This window comes from Alligator mississippiensis, chromosome 13 (assembly GCF_030867095.1).
Source record: "Alligator mississippiensis isolate rAllMis1 chromosome 13, rAllMis1, whole genome shotgun sequence".
In the NCBI taxonomy this organism is placed as follows: Eukaryota; Metazoa; Chordata; order Crocodylia; family Alligatoridae; genus Alligator; species Alligator mississippiensis.
Window position 1 is genome coordinate 57817488 of NC_081836.1, and position 20234 is coordinate 57837721.

Sequence of the window (20234 nt, forward strand, 5' to 3'; positions counted from 1 at the left end):
CTCCTTGATGCTCCTTGAGCGCCAAACAGACTCGGGCTGTGAATCTATCACCTGGTAGTTTCCCAGCTGCGCTGCCTGCTCTTGGCTTGCCTGCGTCCCAGCTTGATCTCCTCGTGCTCTAGGCTCCCCTGTGCTCATTGTCCTCTCCGTACATACCAGCAGGAAGCGATTGAAGGCCTGGCCAGGGGAGGCATGCATTGGAGGGTGTGTTGTTTGTTAACCCAGCCTAGGTAGGGCCCCGAGTGCTTGGGACCCAGCAGGTGCACGAGAAGCCTTCAAGGCACACAGCAGGCTAGACTGGCTAGTGGGCAGGCTGCGGGGACCAGAGCAGTGGCGGCTGCCGTGGGTCACCCAGGAGCCTGCGGGGCAACTCAGATCTCTCGAGTCTCCCCTGTTGCCTGAACCCCACGTCCGTGCTCCTCTCCTCCTGGTATTTGTGCTTGCAGAGCCCCTCCAGGAGGGCCCTGCTTGGGAGTGCAGGCTCCTCGGGGCCGCAAAGCAGTGCCCTGACTCAGTGCGGCCCTGGATGGCCGCAGCGCCCTGCTTCTCACTCCCCTTATTCTGAAAGTGGTGCCAGCGTCTCTGGCACTGCTCTCGCAGGACTGGAAGAGGCTGTCTCCAAGGCCAGCTCTGGTCACTTGGTTCCTCAGGCCACAGCTCATTCCTGGGGAGCAGGGACTGACCAAACTGTTCCCTCGGACCAGACGATTGTTGTACAACAAAAGGGTCGCGGGGGACACCAGGCCAGGCATGCCTTAGCACCGTGCTGATGGCCCATGTGCAGAAGGGGCAATAAAGCTGCCCCAGGCCTCTGCAGGCTTGTCCTGCTTGCAAGGGAACCTCTAAAAAGCGAATCCAGAAGACAAGGGTGCTCTGCAATCAGGCAGGGCTGGGCAAGGGCCCAGTGAGGCCTGTGGATGGAGCACTGGGCTGGGACCTGGGTGCCATGCTTCGCTGGAGATTGTTTGGAGATGAATCCTGATCTGCTCCTCCTTTTCTTCTCTGTAACATGGAGGTGCCACTGACCTCCTGCAAAGTGCTGTGGGATTTCTGGTTCCAGAACGCTAAAGAAAAGCTCAGCATCATCATTACGATCGCAGACAGGACAGAAAGACAGCCTCTGCCCGGAGATCCTGACCTCTTGGCTGGGATGGGAGTGAGCTGCGGAGAGGCAAGCAGCTGCTAGAGCAGGGTTCATCTTGTCCAGTGTCACGTCTCTGCCAGTGGCTGGGAACCAGATGCTGTTGAGAAACGGGCCGGAAACCCTGCGTCGGCCAGGCGCTGGCTGTGGAGACTGCTTCCTCCTCCCTGCTTTCTGCTGGTGGTTGGCTCGAGTCCTGAAATGAGGAGCGAGGGTCCTTTCTGGTGAAGCACGCTCGGCCTGTTGGTGTGAGGCACAGCTCTGCCTTCTCCATGCAGCTCTCAGATGCTGCCTCCCACCGGGCCTCTGAATGTCACTGTCCTGTCCAGGGAACGCAAGGATTTAGCCATGCCTTGTGCAAAGCGGGACGTCTCCGGGCCTTTCCTCAGTGTTGTGCCTTTCAGATGCAAAGTCCTTTCTTCTTCCTAGGGCAGACCCAGCAGTGCAGGCTTCCCCGTGCCGTCTGCGGCTGGTACACCTTGGTTTGGAGTAGGACGAGACAGCTTCCACCACTTCTGTGTTCTCTCTGCTGAAATTGCTGCACTGTGAAACTGGATCGAGTCCCGCAGCCATTGATGTGCAGCACCGCAGTCTGCCTCTCACACCAGCAGGCTCCGGGCAGGCATCGGAGGCCTGACAACATCCTCCACCAACCTGCCTTTGAGCGTGACCTGGTGAGGAGCTCTCTGCCACGCTCCCAGCCCCCAGCGCTGCTCCATCCCCGTCAGATACTCGCGTTTCCAACTTAGCATGGCTGTTTGTTACTTGTCAAGGACGTGATTTCGGAGAGTTCGTGGTATCTTGTTGCTAGTGCATCCATTTGTACCCAGAGAGATTGCGGGCGTTGGGTGGAGAGGGGCTGGTGCCCTTCCACCCGAGAGGCATGGACCCACGGCAGCAGGGAGGGAGGAGTTCCTCCTTTAGGCAGTGAGACTTCTCTCCATAGTCGTGTGACTCAGAGGTGGTAGGTAGGGATGACTTGTCCTGAACTTGAGCCCACCCTTTCTCTTCTCTCAGCATCCAGGATGATGAAGGGCTTTCCTTGCAGTGCCTCCTGCACAGAAGATTCGGTGTTGGAGAGCACGCAAGCTACCCCGCCATTACCAACCTAGGCCCAGTCCATTTTGCAGCCTGCCTGAAGGTCATGGCATGGTGACTGCCTGTGAGCATGCACATCAGATCACAGGACCGGGGCCTGGCCTTCAGTCCCGACCTGCAGTAACAAACCAGGACCCCGACCCTCGCTACAAAACCTGGCACCTATCCCCTGGAACTGGAGGGGCGAGACTGCTGCCGTTGGTTTTAATCCTGCGGGCAAACAGAAGAAACGAGCACATAAATGAGGAGAGTGTGAAAGGCATGTTAAACGTGGTGTTTGCTAAGGCACCGATGTTGTTCCTTGCCCGCAAGGTGCGTTCACGCAGGATCGGGCTTCTGCTGATCTTCAAGAGAGTGCAGACTTGGTGTGTCGAGGGATTACAACTGGGCAAAAGTTTGACTGTGGATTTGAACCCAGCAAAACAGCTCAAACCACTGACTAAGAGACATGAAAGGAGGAAGAAGCCCTGGGGGAAGAAGCAGTGGGGCTGAGGCCTGCCTGACATTTCCAGCAGGGACTGGGACCGTGCTCCAGGAATCACAAAGGCTGAAGAGTAGCTGGTTCCCTGGCTGTTGCCCTTCCTATATAGTTTGCTGTGAAAGGACCTGGCAGGGTTAATTTTAACTATAAAGAAAACCAAGTGCTGTATTCATGCCTGAGCTGAAGGCACAGCCCTGCTTCCTCCTGGGAAAGCCCAGGGCCGTGCAGGTCCTCTGGATGCTGTCACAAGGTGGCTGGAGCCTGCGTCACTGTCCTCTTCTTGACTGCACGGCAGCTGGGAGGTCTGGCACCGACCGGGCGGGCGTCGAGCTGGGAGTCCTGGGGGAGGCGGCGTGCTCTGCCTCGAGGCAAAGAGGTTATGTTGAAAGCCCCCTTTGCAAACCCCCTTCCTTCCCACCCTGCCGAAGCTTGGAGAATGCTGCCAGGTTTCCAGGGACCCTCCCTTGGCTGTTGGGTGGCCCTGAAATGAAGCAATGCGATCGGGTTGACCTTGTGCCTCCCAGCGACCGCTCTGGGATGGGAGGGCCTGTGGAGCATTGGTCTGTATTGGGACGGTGCCTTCGGCACCGGGGTGTGGGAGAATAAATGTGGGCATCCCTGGTCTGTGGATGTCCAACCCAGCAGGGCTGGCTCAGCCTGATCCTTGTGTGCTGCTGTATGAGGGTCCCTCTAAGGTAGGCTTCAAGCCGGCTGTCCTATTTGCCCTCTCTGGACACACAAGCTCCCCTGTCACATCAGGTTTGTCCCAGTATCCTTGGCCAAAATTCTCCCTCCTTCTGTTGTGTAGTTTGCTGTGCACTTGCTGCCGTGCTCCACCCCAGATGTGGCTGCATTTCTGAGGTGCTTTTTGTACGGCACAGGTAGTGGATCCTGGAAAGCAAAATACACTCTTACTCCTAAAAAGTCTCCTGTGAATTGCCGTGGGTGGGATGCTGTCTTCATGGGGGCTGGCTTCTGAGAAGAGCCCCGGGTATTTGCTGTTCAAGTGTCAGCCCTCACATTTAAACGTTGGGTGATTCCTTTCATTGGACCAGCCTCAGGTCAGACCTCAAGAAGAATGCTCTGCATCTGAAAGCTTGTCCCTGTCGATCCCAGCCGTGCAGCTGGTCTATTAAAAGGCATCACCCACAAAAATCCTTGCCTCTCTCATGGCTACAACCGTGCTCCAATGCGACCTCAGAAATGGCTGGTTGTTTTGGGTGCCACTGTTTCTGGCTTTCCAGAGAGTGCCCAAGTGTCTCCCCCTCCTAAAACCGGGACCCCAGTGAGGTGCAGTAAGTTTGCCCATCGCTTTTGCAAAACGAGGCCTGTATTAGTACGGATAAGACTGTGCAGGTTTAGGGTATGTTGGAAGATGCTGAGAACTACAAGGCCTGTTCTCCTGGTGCCATTTGCCTGGGCAGAAAAACAACAAAAACCCCTTAACCTTCACGCTCATTCTTTTTTAACAGCGCAAACTTCCCATGACTAATCGATGCTGGGCTAGATTATGAGCTCAAACAAGAGCGCTCGCTACAATCGTTTCTCCAGCGGCGCGACAAGCATCACTACTTCCGAGAACACTAACGGGGTAAGGACCGGGGCAGCCGCAGGTTGCTTCCCTTTGGGGAGAGGGGAGCTTACGGTCTTCTCGTCCTCTCTCATCTCTTACTTTGGAGAGGATAAATATGATGCTTGAAAACCTGATTCTGGGGACCCCCTCTGACAGGCGCAGCCTTTGAAAATAAAGCCTTGGGAACTGCTGGGAGTCTCCTGCGGTGGTTTATCGAACTGGGCTGCAGCCCCAGTCTGGGCTGGACGGGTCCTCAGTGATGTTAATTCTGTCTCCGTTTCAGACGAGAATGGAAACCACTTTTGGACCTGCCTATTCTGCTGTCACGACCATCACGAAAGGTGAGCATCTTCCAGGCCTCTCTGGCTGCGACAAAGAGCATCACTGCCCCTTCCCAGGAGAACAGGCATCCAGGTGCTGTCTCTAGTCACATGTGAACCCAACACTATTGATTCAATCTGAACACCAAAATAGGATAGAAATAACTCCATTGAACTGCTCTCCTGTCAGGCATCCATTAAACAGAGTCCTTGAGAAGCCCCTGCTATGCTTAGGTCTGCACAGCCGTCTGTGTTACATCCCTGCTTCCAATTATGTTCCCCTTCTCCTGATATGATGTCCTAAGCCCAGACTCTGTCCTTGCCTTCTACCTCCCTGCGATGATTTTGAAGGTTAGATCAAAAACCCTTTGCTATGAGCCTGGCTGGGCAGGGGAGGTGGGAAACGCACCTTTCTTTTTCTAAAAAGTCCTTGTCTTTTGTTGACTTAAAACGCCAGCCCCACAGGGCTGTGACCCATGGGAAGGTGTTTGACCTGGGCACATACCATTAGCAAGGCTAATTCAGGCTTTGCCTGGTTTGCTAAAGGTAATTTTGATTCAGCAAAGAAGAGCGCCTGCTGCATTTGAAAATGGGACAGGCAGCCTCTGTGTCTGGCATGTGGCAGACTGGGGAAGGGACAGGCAGCCCAGTGGCAGGTAGGGTGTGGAGCAAAAGGCAGAGCAGCAGCTTAGTCGGAGCAGAAAACTGAGCAGCAGATCAGGTAAGAGAAAGGGATCAGAGTGGCACTCAGGGAGGATACAAAGCTAATTTGTGGCATGCCTGGCAAAAGGTTGGCCCCGCTGCTGTTGAAAGTGCAATCAGCCCATGTGCTGGAAAGCACACCTTAGGGGGGCAGAGTTGCGGTTACACTTACCATTACCGGCTTCAGGAGTATTCATGCATGCAGACCGGACGCCAGTCAGTTCTAGGATGGTCGCGCTTCATCTCTGACTCAGTTCTAGCAACTGTCTGTTTGGGTGCAAGGAATAGCCAGGCTTCCCCGAGGGAAACTGTTTAAATGGGAGATCAGGGCTGCCGAAGGCTTCCTTTTAGTATTATTCTAAATGGTAAAACAGCCATTTCACTTATTCCAGGCTCAGCTGTCCCTACAAAGCCGCATGTGGCTGTTGTGTGTGATTGCTCTGCTCTCCCCGGGGCTTCCAGGGCAGTCAGCGGAGCAGGGAAATCCCTGTTCCTCTCCCTTTATCCTGGCTGTTGCCAGCACCCCGATGACAAAGACATATTGATGTGCTGGGGAGCTGCTGGGCTCTAACTGCATCTCTGGCTTTCCAGCGGATGGGGCCAACACCTTCAAGCAGCACCGCCGGACACCATCATCGTCCAGCACCCTCACCTACTCGCCCCGGGATGAGGACGATGGCATGGTATGTACACCGCCCCAGCAGCCTTTCCCACGGTGTTTGCAGGGTGTCACAGAGAGAAGGGGGCAGTGCGGGAGTGCTGACACCTGACTGTCCCCTCTGAGACAGCCTAGCAGGACTGGTAGGTCCCTGGCCTACAAGGCAGCCCTTGGTTGGGTTTTGCATGGGTCAGAGACCTCTGAGCTGGGCCTTGCTCTCCTTGTTTTGTGGGCAGAGTCTAGGCCCCAGGTGCTGGCAGGTACGAGCTGTTTGCACTGCGCTCCTCACCGGGGGCTGAGGTCATGCACAGGGCTCCAGAATGCAGTTGTAGCTGCAGAAGCAAGGGGCCTGATCTTTGAGACTCAGGAGTAAAAATGTCACGTGCCACATCCTTCCACAGACCCTGAACTAATGCGCTGACCTACGCCATGTGAGCGCTTGGCCCCGAGTCCATCCCTCCTCCTCTGGAGGGAGATCAGAGTGGAGGGCAAGGCTGGTTTGGGAACAGCTGGGATCATTTGAGACCTGTGGGTCCTAGCCAGGCTCCTCAACCCGGGCAGTGCAGCTTGGACCAGGAACTGCTTTCCAGGGAGCATTTTCCTGCTCGTGCCTCTAGATGGGGCTTCTGACCACAGAGCAGCAGCAGCACTGGAGCTGGGTATCCAAATCCTTGTGCTGCAGGAAGCTGGACTGCGTGTGACAGGCAGTTGCTGCAACTTGCTGGGCCTTTGGTCACTTTTGTGTCCTGTGGCAGTGTGAAGGCCCCACCTGGGGCTCGGACCCTGGTGAGAGGCACTGGACACACACAATGGGTAACAGTCCCTGCCCCAAGGATCTCGCAGTCTAAGCCTTGCCAGGTGTAGTCTAGCTGACAATGCAGCCCAGGTACCACCTTGTCCTGGGGCAGTGCCGGCTGCTGGGACCTACTGCTTTGGTGCTTTCATGCAGGCGCACCAGTGTGAGGGTCCACGAACTTCCACAGGCCTCTGGTTTCCATTAGCCCTACAGTCACAGCAGCCAGGTGGTAATTTCCAGCCAGCCAGAATGTGGTGGTCTGGCCTGTCCTACTAGCAGAGTTTGACTCACCTCCCTAAATAACCTGACGCACCTGCCCTCCCTCCAGCGTGAGCCAGTTTGTCCTGGTCCTGCCACTCGAAGCCTCCGGTGCCCATGGGTTATTGCTGCTCACAGCGCTGTCCCCCGCAGCGCCCTCCCAGCAGTGACGCTCTGCCCACGTCACCCCCGCAGTGGAGATCTGCTGCAGGCATCCGTGGAGCTCTAATAACTCGTGGTTATTATCATTTTCCCCACCGGCAACAGAAATTCCTGGATAAACACTTAAAGCTGATTTCGCCCGTTGTAACCCTTCAGCCCAGGTTTAGAACCGTAATCTCATTATTATTATACGCTTTGGCTTATAAGCAAGTGCATTTGTGCTAAGATGCTTGACTCTCGGCAGCATACGGCAGTGGCCAGCAAAGCTGCACAAACCCAGCGGGTCCCCATCTCCTGGGCCCTACAGGGAAGGCTCCTTCCCCTGCAGCACATGCTCCAGCAGTTTGTCTGCGTTCCTTTCGGCACCCCAAAGCAGCCGGGCTCCCCCCATGTCCCTTGCAGATGGCTCCCGACACTTGTTAGGATGCTACCTGTGACATTCAGCCTGTGTTGGCACCTGCTTCAGGGACCCAGGTGACCCATTCCCCCCTGGCCCTTAGGCTGGCTCTTGCAGACCTGTACGTGTGGAGTCCTGCTAGGGTTAGGCACAGGAGCAGAGCCCCATGGGCCAGGCCTTTGCAGGGCTAAACCTGTACGTTGTTCCTGCTCGGGCTCTGTTGGCCTCCTGCTCCCCAAGGGAGTGACTGCTTCCCTTCAAACTCTTCCCAGTTTGCCTGTGTCCCTCTGGTACCGAGGTGGGATGCCCACACTACAGGCTGTTCTGTGTCTATCACGTTCCCCTCCCCCTGGCTCTGGAGAGCCTTCTCCATTGTTGCTCTAATGCTGAGCCGGGCACCCTGAGAGATGCACTGATGGTTAATATTCCAGTGGTAACATCCTCTGCAAAGCCAATCCCAAAGAGCCTGCAGCCGGGGTGACCGTCTTGATTGGTGCATGCAGTGGCTGCTTCGTTCTCCCCTCCCAAACAGGAAGCGACAAGCGAGGCTGTGACTGAATTGAATAGGAGGAAGTCTGCACATTTACGCAAAGACATTTGGCAGAAGTTAGATAGCGAGCGAAACAACAAGTGCGAGTGCAGGGATTCTAGAAACTGCCGGGCTGGAGCTGTCTCAGGGGGAGATTTACTGAGCTTTCTGCAAAGGATTAGTTCTCCCGAGCCCTTGCTTTGCAAGGAGGCACTGTAAGTATCTGGAAAGATGGACCCCGAGGAGAGTTATCAAGGGGAGATGGCTTAATGGGGTGCATCCCCCATAGCTGCTCTGCGCTGGAGCAGCACAGCACGGCCGTGTGGGGGTCATGACATTGCAGTCAAGTCCAGGCGAGGTGACCAGGCCAGGCCATCCAGCCTGTGGGATGCTTGGGCCCTTGCCACAACACAGCTGCTCGGAGGGGGGAGCTCCCTGTGCCACGTTCAGGAGTTTGGGGCTGCTGGTCAACCGGGGCTGTTTTTGTTCCCTTCAAAGCCTCCGATTGGCACCCCCCGGCGGTCTGACTCGGCGATCTCCGTCCGCTCGCTGCACTCCGAGTCCAACATGTCCTTGCGCTCGACGTTCTCGCTGCACGAGGAAGAGGAGGAGCCAGTAGGTATTTGGGGGGGCACCTGAGGGAACAAAGCGAGGATGCTGGGAGCCTGGGGAGGTCCGTGTCAGGAGCCACAATGCAAAGCATGCCTGCATCTTTGATGCAACGTGCTTCTCGGCTTTAGGGAGCGCTGTCTGTCCACTCTGCCAGGCTCCTAGGAGGCAGGTCTTCAGTGCTTTCAGCCCAGCTCAGCCCCCAAGTTATCCTTAGGCAAGTCTCCGGGCTGCCCCAGCTCTCCAAGGGGCAGGGACTGATGCCAGCATGTCTTGCAGGAGAGCATCCAAGATGAAAGGCACTAGAGAGGGGTTCGGGGTGGATTTCTCTTAGCCTGCAGGTGCCCGTGTCTATCCCTGCTGTTTGGTCTGCCTGGCACCCCACTGCAGCTGCAGGCGTCCATCCACATGCAGTCTGTGGAAGCACCAGGGCTGCCTTCTTGCAGGTGTTAACTAGAGGTGGGGAACGGGCCCATGTTAAATTCCTCCAGGACCAAGGCACTTGCAATCTGGGTTTGGGGAAAGCTGAACCTCTTGTGGCCCCACAGTACCACTTTTGGGGTTGGAGCTGCTGCTGACGCCCTGTTGAACAGTAGATATGCTAACTCTGAGGTGCCCAGTGTGGAGCATCTCCCAGCGCTGAGTCCCCTCCCGTGCGGCACTGCCCAGGTGTGCCCCAGACACTCAAGGAGCTTGGCCTGAGCCCATGACCTAGTGTGGAGCGGGGGCTCCCGGCAGAGGCCAAGCCCTTTCCTCCAGAATTTGGAAACAGGGATAGAAAGTGTCCTACTGTCAGTTGTGCTGGGCTTCTGGATGCTAGATGCATGTTACCCCTCGCTGCTTCAGCATGGCTGCAATGCAGCCAGGTGCTCCTGCCTGGCTATATAGCACTGGAGCCAGCTTCTCAGCTGGTGCGTACTCACCTGACTCCGGCACCTTACACTGCAGAGAAGTCGGCCTGTTTAGTTTGTGCTGCAGAGCCCTGTCCTGCCAGGTGCCAAGTGGCTCCAGGAGCCAGTGAACAGAGCCATAGCTCAGGGCCTCACCCATTCCCTGGCGGAGTCCCATCTCACCAAAAGTGGGCAGCTTATCTGGAGCCGTTAGAGGTCCCGGCGTGTTCTCATGGTCCCGGCTGTCTGCAAGGAACCCTTGTGTCCCCTGTGTCTTTGCTAGCCCCATGGCAGCATTGCTACCATGTAGTATCACAGCCCTGGGACAGTTAATCCATCGTGGGCATGCTCACACCTTGCCCCATGCTCCCTGCGCTGCTGCCGAGCTGTTGCACCCTTGCCAGCAAGCAGCCCTGGTTTCACATGTGTGCTCTCCCCGTCTCCTCCTCTCCACCTGTCCAGGAGCCCTTGGTGTTTGCTGAGCAGCCGTCAGTGAAGCTTTGCTGCCAGCTGTGCTGCAGCGTATTCAAAGACCCAGTCATCACGACGTGCGGGGTAAGGTGGTCTCACTCCATGTCGCTCGTGTGGGTTTCCCAGGACAACCGCGTGGCCTGCAGCCATCCCACCTCTCCCCACCCCAATGTGGGGCTGTCAGGTCGAGCGATCCAAGCTGGGTCAGGGCTTGGGCAGGAACCCAGGGAAATCACAAGGCACTGTGAGAAAACTGGTGAGGACGAAATAGCATCGTCCCATGTGAGATGGCCCCAAACCCATGCCCCAGTGAATGCCTGCGCCCTGTCAGAGGTTATAGGTGGCAGTTAAAAGACCTGTGGTGCTTTCATGGGACAGAGGTATAGTAAACTGAACCCTGGCCTCCCCTTGTAAAATCCCTCCCATCACCTCCACTGGGTCTGTGATGCTTCACCTCCTGTCCTGAGCATCTCTGCTGTGTAGCCTGTCTGTACTCGGATAAATGGCCATTAAGCTCCACCCCAGAGATGGCTGCTTTTCAGTAATAAAACATTCTGACAGCACAAGGGCACGTGAGACTTAGTACAGACAAGGCTCAGTCGTAAGGGGCTGCAAGAACCTCTGCTGAGAGGCACTGTACATCGTGCCAGGTTATTAAGCACATAAATAATATTTGTGTTATTATTACTTGAATGGAGGCCATTTGTTACCCCGGCTCATGCAGCACAGACAGAAAATACAGCCCCCTGGCTGGAGCATTTGAGGCCTGAATGCTAGGGGAGGACTGGGGGTCCCAGAACAGAGCGAGAGCTATGGAGCTACAGAGTAGGTTGACCTCCCTCCATAGTCAATGCTAGCTCCCTTCCAGCCAGCCCCTCCGTACCCACATTACCCATGGCTCTTCAGAGCGAGTGATCTCGGAGGGTGCCTGAGATTCACTGGGTAATACGGAAAAAGAGTCTGGAGCAGGAAACAGACTGTTTCATTTGCAGCCCTTGCTTGGCAGCTCCAGAGAGAGCAGCCAGCAGCTGTGCAGGGCAGGAAGGGGCGGCAGCAGCGGAGCTGCAGATAATGAACGGCTCTAATAATGCCTTGCAAACTCTCCAGCTACGAAGCCAAGCTCTGACCCTGCTCCCAGGGGCCCCAACTGAATGCACTCCAGAGGCCCCCCCCAAGCAAGTTAGTGCCAGCGAAGCACAACATCACTCGTTCTCCTTCCTTTACATCAATGCGCCAGGCTGGGCTGGCGCTGGCTTACTTAAATCCCTCCTGTGCCTTCCCATTGTTAAGGGAGAAGTGCTGATGCCGTGTCTCCCACTAATCACTTAGGGTGTGTTTAACATGGCTGGTTTCCATCCGCCTGGCAGCACAACTGGATTTTGGACAAAGGTCAAGGGGTGAAGGAGGGGTGCAAGCCAGCAGACCAGCTTGCCAGGTTGCCCAGTCCAAGGGGGAGTAGCTGTGAGCTGCGTTGTTTCACTTTCACTGTCTATTTTGTGGATTGTTCCTGTGAATTCTGCATTATGAAGTGGGGGGAACCCAGGAAGTTCGTCAGGACTGGAAAAATCAGAGCTCAACAAAATGTGCCCTTGGCCCTGTACCCTGAGCAGCGCAGGGCATGTGCAGATCCAGTGGTTTCCGTGCAGGCGCTCGGTACCTCTCAGGATTGGGCTGCATGGTCAGCTTCATGCTGCTTTCTCCCCAACACAGGGCATCCGTGTGGCCCCAGGGCTGTGCTGGGGTGTAGGGCATGGAGTAGGCAGAGTCCTGCACTCCCAGGGGCCAGGTCTCTGACCACCTCCCTCCCTTCCCCGGGGGTTGTGTGTCCAACATGGGGGGGTCTAACAGTCATATTCCTCCTTGTCTCCACAGCACACGTTTTGCAGAAGATGTGCCTTAACATCTGGTAGGTACAGAGCTACCCACCCCCTCCCTGCCACTTCTCTGAGCCTTTCACTTAACACTCTCCTTGCTGCTTCCTCTTGCAAAACTGCAGCATGTGCAGATAAATGGCCTGGTGCTAGAACGAGCTCCCCAGGTTTGGCCCCAGGGACCCAGTGCATCCTCAACCACCGATAGCTCTTTATCCCAGGCTCTTGGCCTGCCCTTGAGCTCCACCTGTCTATGCGCAGCACTTGCTCAGCTTCAGGTCCCATCACCACATGCCCCAGGCTCAGCATAAAGCCTGCAGTGGATTCTCTGTGGCCGTTCAGCAGCCCAGGGCTGTGGAGTTGATGACTCCCAGGACAGCGGGTGATTCCCACGGGTGGCAGGCCGGTGCTGTCTCCATCCCTGCACAGGGTCATCTTCACTGCCTCCTCTCCACTGGGCATTCTGTTGGGTCCCATCCACGGAGCAGGAGTCCATCTGAGAGCTGCCCTTGGTATGGCCACTTGCTCTCAGTATGCTTTGTTTAGCTCCTTGTTCGGCTGTGGAGGCTTCATCCTCAGCCTGGCACTCCCTGCCGCTAGAAATGCTCTTTGGCTGCAACCTGCACTGAGAGCCATTGTTCTGGCATGAAGCCCAGCTGTTCTTACTGCTGCACTTCACATCTCAGACCTGGGAAGGTTCCCCAAGGAGCAGAGTAACTCCCAGCTCCTGTCCAAGGCGCCAGAGCAGAGTGCAGCGGAGCGTCTCTGCTTGCTCTTAACCAGAGCTGGTTTACAGCTCTCAGCCCGTTCAGACACTGGATGCCCATAGTAAGGGAGCTGCACCCCCCAGGCTTGTTGGTCTGGGCACATCAGATGGAGGTGGGGCAGAGCAATGGGCAGCACAGATCCAGCCCTGCTCCTGCTCGGTCCTCCCAGTGTCTTAGTTAGTTCTGGTCCCTCTCTTCCCTGCCCTCTCTCTGCCCCACAGAGAAGTGCCCTGTGGACAATGCCAAACTGACGGTGGTCGTGAACAACATTGCTGTGGCCGAGCAGATCGGGGAGCTGTTCATACACTGCAAATATGGCTGCCGGCCCGCTGCCAGCAGCAAGCCCACCGCCTTCGAGGTGGACCCCCGCGGGTGCCCGTTTACAATTAAACTGAGTGCCAGGAAGTAAGTGCTGTAATACCGGTGCATGGACATGCTGGGGAGGGAGGGGAGGGCTCTGTTGCCAGCCTGTTGCTCGTGTGTTTGTAACATCATGTGGCTCCTTGCAACCACGATACTCTGGTAACGTGGCCATGGGGATGGCCGGTGCCATCATGGGGTGCTCTCTCCTCACCTGGGTCTCAGTGCAAGCCTCGGGCGAGGGAGGTGCTGCCTGAGTCACAGCTGGCCCAGTGTGGCCCTCATGGGAGAAGGGGCATTTTAAACACCTTGTCTTAGCCAGGTGCTCCCCTCACCCCCATGTTACAGCCCTCCCTTCACTTACTGTCCTAAACCACTGTGCAGTGCTTGTAGCTGCCATGTCATTTGTGTGCATCCGGACCTAGACCATCCATTGGAGAAGCTGGTGCTCTCCACATTTGTTCAGACCTAGTCCTTTGATAAGCCCATCGGCTAAATCCAAGTGGGCAGGCAGCTTTCTAGAGAATTTCAACTACCTGGAGATCTCTGAAGGACCGGTTTGCATTGTATCCCGCTAAACCGCGTGGTTCCCAGCCGTTTCTCCCTGCCGGTGACATGCCCTCCTTTTGCCTCTCCCTGCTTGCACAGAGATCACGAAAGCAGCTGTGACTACAGGCCAGTGCGATGCCCCAATAACCCCAGCTGCCCACCTCTCCTGAAAATGAACCTGGAGGCACATCTCAAGGAGTGCGAGCACATCAAGTGTCCTCACTCCAAATACGGGTGAGCTGCGCCCGGGGTGAGCTGAGCGGGACGGGGGAAGGGGGCCCAGATCCTGGCATGAGGGGCAAGTTGGACACCATTCCAGGCTGGCCTTTGCGGGGGGGCTTACTCCAGCTCTGTGAACTCCTGGCATCTCTTTCCAGTGCAGGTAGGAGCCTGAGAGCAAACCAGGTGCCTGGCCTCACTTGTGAGGGCAGGGAAAGGCAGTGCATTGTACTCCTTGATGAGAGAGCCTCGCCTGTTTGGGTGCCATCCAGCCTGGCCCTAAGAACCAGCTGCGGGGAGCCAGGACTATGACAGATCTGCCCAAATCCACGGAGGGAGGGTTCATACCTGGGCGACAGGGGCATCTGTGCAACTGTAGCTCAAGCCCGTGGTCTCTATGCCCTGGAGTCTACGGGCATGCCTTGCCAGGAGCTGGGGTGCCAGATGAACAGCCCAAGCCTGTGCTCCCTGAGGGAGCTGGAGCTTTCCTGCCAGCTCTCCCAGTCATCGGATGGACCTTTACCAAACATCCATGGAGCCATCAGCCTCCAAATCCTGCTGAAGTGCTGCTTGTTCTCATACCTTCCTGGACAGGAGGGTCATTGCTGGGCCAGCACACCAGCAGGGACAGCCGCAGCCTCATCCTGTATGTACGGGGGCCTTTTGTGTGCGATGAGGGTGTCACTGCCCATAGTGGAAGTGCTGGACCACACGTAGTGCCCTCGCTCCCTACGGACAAAGGGGAGTGATGTGGGGGGCTCAAGGGATCCCAATTGTTCCAAGCTCCCCTCCGTTCTGAAGCCAGAAAAGCAGTATATACCCCCCCATCCTGCCCCCCACACCCCAGCAGAGCCCTGCTGCAGCTTGCACCTCTTATCCCCTCCCTCCAGGTGCACGTTCATTGGGAACCAAGACACGTACGAGACGCACCTGGAGATGTGCAAGTTCGAGGGCCTGAAGGAGTTCCTGCAGCAGACGGACGACCGCTTCCATGAGATGCAGGTGGCTATGGCGCAAAAGGACCAGGAGATCGCCTTCCTGCGCTCCATGCTGGGCAAGCTCTCAGAGAAGATCGACCAGCTGGAGAAAAACCTCGAGCTCAAGTTTGGTGAGTCTTCCAGGCAGGCTTTGGGCCCCTTGTCAAGCCCTGGGGGGACCCTGGCAGCTGCAGTGGGGAGGGTTAATTCCCCATTGCTCCTGCATTCACAGTCAGGGCTGGGCAGACCCCTGGAGGTCAGAGACATCTTTGGGAGGGGATTTTCTGGACTGCCTGAGCACTTCTGCCTTTCTTGTTTAAAGGGGCCATTCCTAGTCAGCGCCCATGTCCCAGGATAGCCCGTGTCCTGGCTTGGTAATCTTGGGGGTGACTGGCCTGCCTTTGTCGCCCTAGATGTGCTGGACGAGAACCAGAGCAAGCTGAGCGAGGACCTGATGGAGTTCCGCAGGGATGCCTCCATGCTAAACGTGAGCTGGCTGCTGGGTTAACTGTGCTGATCCAGGGGGGCAGGGGAAAGAAGGGCTAACCACCGGGTGTGCTGGGCAGTCACCAGGGTGCAGCAGAGCAGGACCTGTTCTCATCTGCTCCATCCCACCCCAGTGTGACTGGCTGCACCCAGGTTGGGCTCCAGGGTGCACAAAACACAAGGGGCTTCAGGGTACAGCTGGCATCTAGCATTGGGTGGAGGATGCCACCAGCTATCTGCCTTTGCTAAGCCATTCCAGTGGCTTCAGATGGCTGCTGCTCTGCTCCGCAGCTGGTCTGGGGAGCGCTAGGGGCACTGGGCCTGGGGGTGGGCCAGAGTTTTCAGGCATAGTTGGGTTTGGATGCTCAAACTCCCCAGGGTGCAGTAGCTCCTCTACCCAGTGCTCACTGTAGGGACCCCACCAGTGGAAGGGAAATAAGGCTGCCTTGTGGAGGGTGTTTCTGCCCTGACCTGGACCCCCTTAACCTGGTAGAGGTTCTACCCTGGAGAGAGCCATGTGGTCAGCCCTGATCAGGGACCCCCTTGCTTCCCCAGAGAAGGTGCCCAAGGCTGAGCACTAAGAGGAAGCTCTGCCCTGCCCTGGGCCAGGAGAATGCTGCCTGGAGGCTAAACAGTTTGAAGGGGGCATGTGACAGCAGTGGGACTGGGGCAGCCGAGAGGAGACCCTCTCCCTTTTAATGCCGTGTGATTTGTCTTCCAGGATGAGCTCTCGCACATCAACGCTCGGCTCAACATGGGGATCCTGGGCTGTGAGTATGTGCCTGCCCTTCTCTCCCCCTGCTGCTAGGCCTGGCCTTGAGGCTCCACGGCAGATGCTGTAGGAAGGGGTAGGGTGCGGAGAGTAGCCAGTGACTGGCAGAGGGTCTGCCATGCTGTGCTCCTGGCGGGCGAACCCTGACAGAGCCACAGGCTGCACCAGCATCCGTCTCCAAAACACTGCGGGGGGTGCAGGAGAGACCACAGAGGATGCGAGGGCTGGGAGGGGACAGCAAGATGCTTCCAGAGCTCGACCTGCTCAGCTTACAAGAAGGACAACTGTGAGACCACGTCAGAGCCTGGGGGGACAGTGGTGCGACAGGGCTTTGTAACCTAGAGGAGAAAGGGCAAGCTGGCCCGGGGGCTGAAAGGGGCAGCCAGGAAAATGGCATGGAGATGATTGCACGTTTGTAACAGCCAGGGCGATTCACCCCTGCTACGTGTGGCTAAGGCGGGGGCGGGGATTTCTCCATCGCTGTGTCTCTAGATCCAGCCCAGGTGCCTTTCGGGAAGAAAGGCTTTAGCTAAGGCAAGTTGCTGGGACTCACACAGGGGGGAGCTGGGTAAAATACAAAGGCCTGTGATACTCCACTGTCCGGTGGTGCCTGCCGGATGTAACGCCGGGTCTTAGAGCACCAGGTCAGTCTTCAGGTTTGGTAGAGCCCTGCTTCTCCGCCGTGCCTCATGGCGACCTGGCTTCGTGTCTTCGTTCCCTAACCTCGCCCTGCCTCTTCTCATCCCACAGCCTATGATCCTCAGCAGATCTTCAAGTGCAAGGGCACTTTTGTGGGACACCAGGGCCCCGTGTGGTGTCTGTGCGTTTACTCCATTGGAGACTTGCTTTTCAGTGGCTCTTCGGACAAAACCATTAAGGTAGGTGCCCTGCATGCCTCACGTGTATGCTTGTCTGTGCACGTGGGCACTGCACAGCCCCAGCTTCAAGTCTGAGCCAGGGTTGCCTTCTTGCCCTGCCTCTGAGCTGACCGGGTCGGTTGTCTTCCATGGCTCTTTCCTAGCACAACTAGGCAAGGAGCATTTTCCAGGTTATCAGCAAGAAAACTCTGGTTGTGTTAATCCATCTCCAGGGGGTGTTCTGTCTCCCTGAGCATGCCTTCACTCTGGCCGCTCGGCTCCTCTCTCTGCTGGCTTTCCACCTCTGAGTCTTTCCACCTCTGAGTCTTTCCATCTCTGAGCCTCTCTTTTCCATTGTGGCTGAAACCCATTTAGAAAAAGAACATTTTTCCCCTGTAAAATATGCCCGTTTCCCATTGCAGCATTGTTGGTTTTTCCTCCTCCTGTTTTCAAAAGAGCCTACTGACAGGGCTGCTCCTGGACAATGAAAGCAGTCCTCCTAATCATTACCATCTCTGGCCCCTGATCACTGAGGAGTGATGGATGGGGGTCGGCGAGACTTGCAGAGCCCAGCCGCTCGCTGTAGGCCCTGCATAAACTGCAGCTGTCGTGGTCTCATCTTTGCTGCATTTGGATTATTGATTTTTTTGTGGGGAGAGCAGAGAGCGGCCCTGCCTGTTCAGACTTCATATGGACCCTTTGACTGGAGGAAAATTGTCCTCTGCTTCCCGCTGTCCTGTCCCGTGTGCAGGAGGAGAGAGCTTTGCTCTGCTTGGGTGGGAGCTCACTCTTCACAATGACAAGGGAGACACCAGTTGTAGTATCCCAGCTACTGGGAGCAGGGCTGGTGCTAAAGCAGGGCACTGGGTCCTGCTGGGAACAGCTCTGCGGCTGCCTGCTTAGGGCCCGACTTCCTTTTCTTTCTTGGCTCCCTTGGCTCCCTTGACTTCCACAACTGCTGGGGGCTTCTAGCACCACCGACAGCCTCTGGCAATGGCCAAGGCTCATTTCTGCCCCCCTGGAAGAAGGCAGTAGCAGTATTTAACTCCTTCCCTCACAGATGGGGTTGGGGATACTTTGCTGCCTGGGAAGTGGCATGAGCTTCAGGTCCCTGGGGCTGGGGAAGGCTGGACTCTGGGTATTTTCATCCTTCGCTCTAGATACAGCACCTAATTTCAGACTTGCCCTCTGCTGCCAGAAGCCACCAGTGCTGATGTGCAGGGGTCTCGCTCCCTGGCTCTGTGTCCAGGAGCAGGGGCAGGTTGAATGCACGGGCACCTCAACAGCTGTCCTGCAGTGTCTCTTCCACTCACACGGCCAGGCTCCAGGGTCACCCTCAAGGTCACTCCTGCAAATTCCCCACGGTCCTGAGCACCCAAAGCCCCTTTTGGCCAAAGCCTTGAAAGAGCCAGGAGGGACCAGTGGGCAGTGACTGGCGCTCATCTCCTGTAGGCTCCCACCGCCCCCGAGCGGGCAGGGCTCCTCTGCCTGGGGTTGCCTTGGATTCTCGTAGCCCAGTCCCCGGCAGACTGTCTATTTGTCTTGTCCTGCTCGGGGATGGTGGCGAGGGCATTTGAGGAGGTTGCAGGGGCCTCGTTCCACTGTTCGCTGTCCCTCAGAAGCTCACGGTGACCCTCAGCATGACGTTTCCTTTCCTAGACCAACTTATCTCTCTGCCCAAGAGATGGGAAAGCAGGTGCAGAGTGCACGGCTGCTCAGCTGCTTCCTGCTCTCCCTGCTTTCGCAGCCCGGCTGCCTTCCTGCTGGGCTGCCGGGACAGGCACGTGATGCTCTGCTCCCTTGTGTTTCCTGTTAGGTGTGGGATACCTGTACCACGTACAAGTGCCAAAAGACCTTGGAGGGTCATGATGGAATTGTACTAGCTCTCTGCATTCAGGGGTGAGTGCCTCCGTCCTTCTGCGCTTGGGGTCTGTGCTGCAAGCGGGGTGGGGGGGGCGTTAATACCCTTCCAGCCTCCTGTGTGTCCACACATGCTGGGGCCTGGCTCCTGTATGTACCCTATGTTGGGGTGTATGTACCCTATGTTTGGGGTGTGCACCCTCTTAAAGGAATCCCAGAGACCTCCTTTTAGGGAGCCAAGTGGGAAAAGCCCTGTAAGGAAGATGCCTCTTCCTCCTGGCCCCCATGCCCCTGGCTGCTGCCCTGCCATCACGCCCAGAGGATGCTGCCAGCACTCGGGGCCTTGTGGAGAACAGCTGGCTGTGTCGGCAGGGGTGGGGCGAAGCACTGGGCTCTCACTGGGCAGACAGGATAGCACAGCCCGCAGCTCCTGCCCCCTGCGCGCTGAGATTGGAGTGGGCTGGGCAGGGAGGGCATGTGCCCTGTGGGCTGTACGGAGCCTGTGCTGGGGGCTGGCTTGTCCAGTAGGGCAGCATCCCGCCTTTGGAGGGGGTCAACTTCACCTGAGAGGCAGGGACAAGTGGGGAATGGCAGGTTCTTGGTACCCTGCAGCCCCTTTTACTCTGCCAGCGTGATCCCCGCCTTGCTGACAGCCTCTCCTTGCCTTGCGGTGTCACAGGAACAGGTTGTACAGCGGCTCGGCGGACTGCACCATCATTGTGAGTACCGGATCCCCCACCCCCTGCCCCAGTGCTGCTCCATTTAGGAGCCCAGACGGGAGGGTTGTAGGACGGCCCCAGGCTGGCAGCACGTGGGAGATAGCCTGACACCCACGGGGCCCAGGGAGACGCTCTCCCCCGTGTGTGCTGGCGGTTTTATGCTAACCGGGGGTTGGGTTGGGTTGGGTCTTCTCCAAGGGTCCTGTGTGTGTGTGGGTGCCCCGTGCCAAGCCACGGCGAGCTTGGTCTCAGCACCCAGCTCTCACTGGCCAGGGCTTTCCTGGCTCTGCTCTGTCATGGCCAAAGACTATCTTGGGGGAGCACCCGGTTCAGGAGAGTGGGGAGGACCTCGGAGCCCATGATGGGGCCAGAGACAGGCAGACCCAGATAGCCAGGGCACGCTGCTGGCTGTCGCTTGGCACCACAGAGCAAATCCCTCATCGCAGCTGCCGTGCTGTGTTTCACAGAGTTTCCTGCTGCTGGTTTCTCCAAGGCAGGAAGCCAAAGCCGGGAGGGGGTTCAGCCCTGGGGCAGCCCAGCCCCTAACTGCCTGATTCCCCTTTTGGCAGGTCTGGGATATCCAAACCCTGCAGAAGGTGAACACCATCCGAGCCCACGACAATCCCGTCTGCACGCTGGTCTCCTCACACAACATGCTGTTCAGCGGCTCCCTCAAAGCCATCAAGGTAGAGGCCGGGGAGGCACTGCAGTG

At 57.0% G+C, this 20234-nt stretch overlaps 1 protein-coding gene across 3 annotated transcripts in view; it reads left to right on the forward strand.

The window, feature by feature from the left end:
* Positions 1-20234, forward strand: part of TRAF7 (TNF receptor associated factor 7) — a 36368-nt gene that overhangs the window by 11689 nt on the left and 4445 nt on the right. For all 3 annotated transcript variants that reach the window (XM_059716590.1, XM_059716592.1, XM_059716593.1), the window contains exons 2-16: positions 4193-4311; positions 4577-4634; positions 5907-5998; positions 8614-8730; positions 10077-10169; positions 11958-11991; positions 12945-13128; positions 13732-13866; positions 14742-14959; positions 15242-15315; positions 16036-16084; positions 16837-16964; positions 18760-18842; positions 19483-19522; positions 20092-20208. In XM_059716590.1, coding sequence (XP_059572573.1) covers positions 4231-4311; positions 4577-4634; positions 5907-5998; positions 8614-8730; positions 10077-10169; positions 11958-11991; positions 12945-13128; positions 13732-13866; positions 14742-14959; positions 15242-15315; positions 16036-16084; positions 16837-16964; positions 18760-18842; positions 19483-19522; positions 20092-20208 — 1503 coding nt within the window. In that variant the 5' untranslated portion in view covers positions 4193-4230. The remainder of the gene's footprint in view (positions 1-4192; positions 4312-4576; positions 4635-5906; positions 5999-8613; positions 8731-10076; positions 10170-11957; positions 11992-12944; positions 13129-13731; positions 13867-14741; positions 14960-15241; positions 15316-16035; positions 16085-16836; positions 16965-18759; positions 18843-19482; positions 19523-20091; positions 20209-20234) is intronic.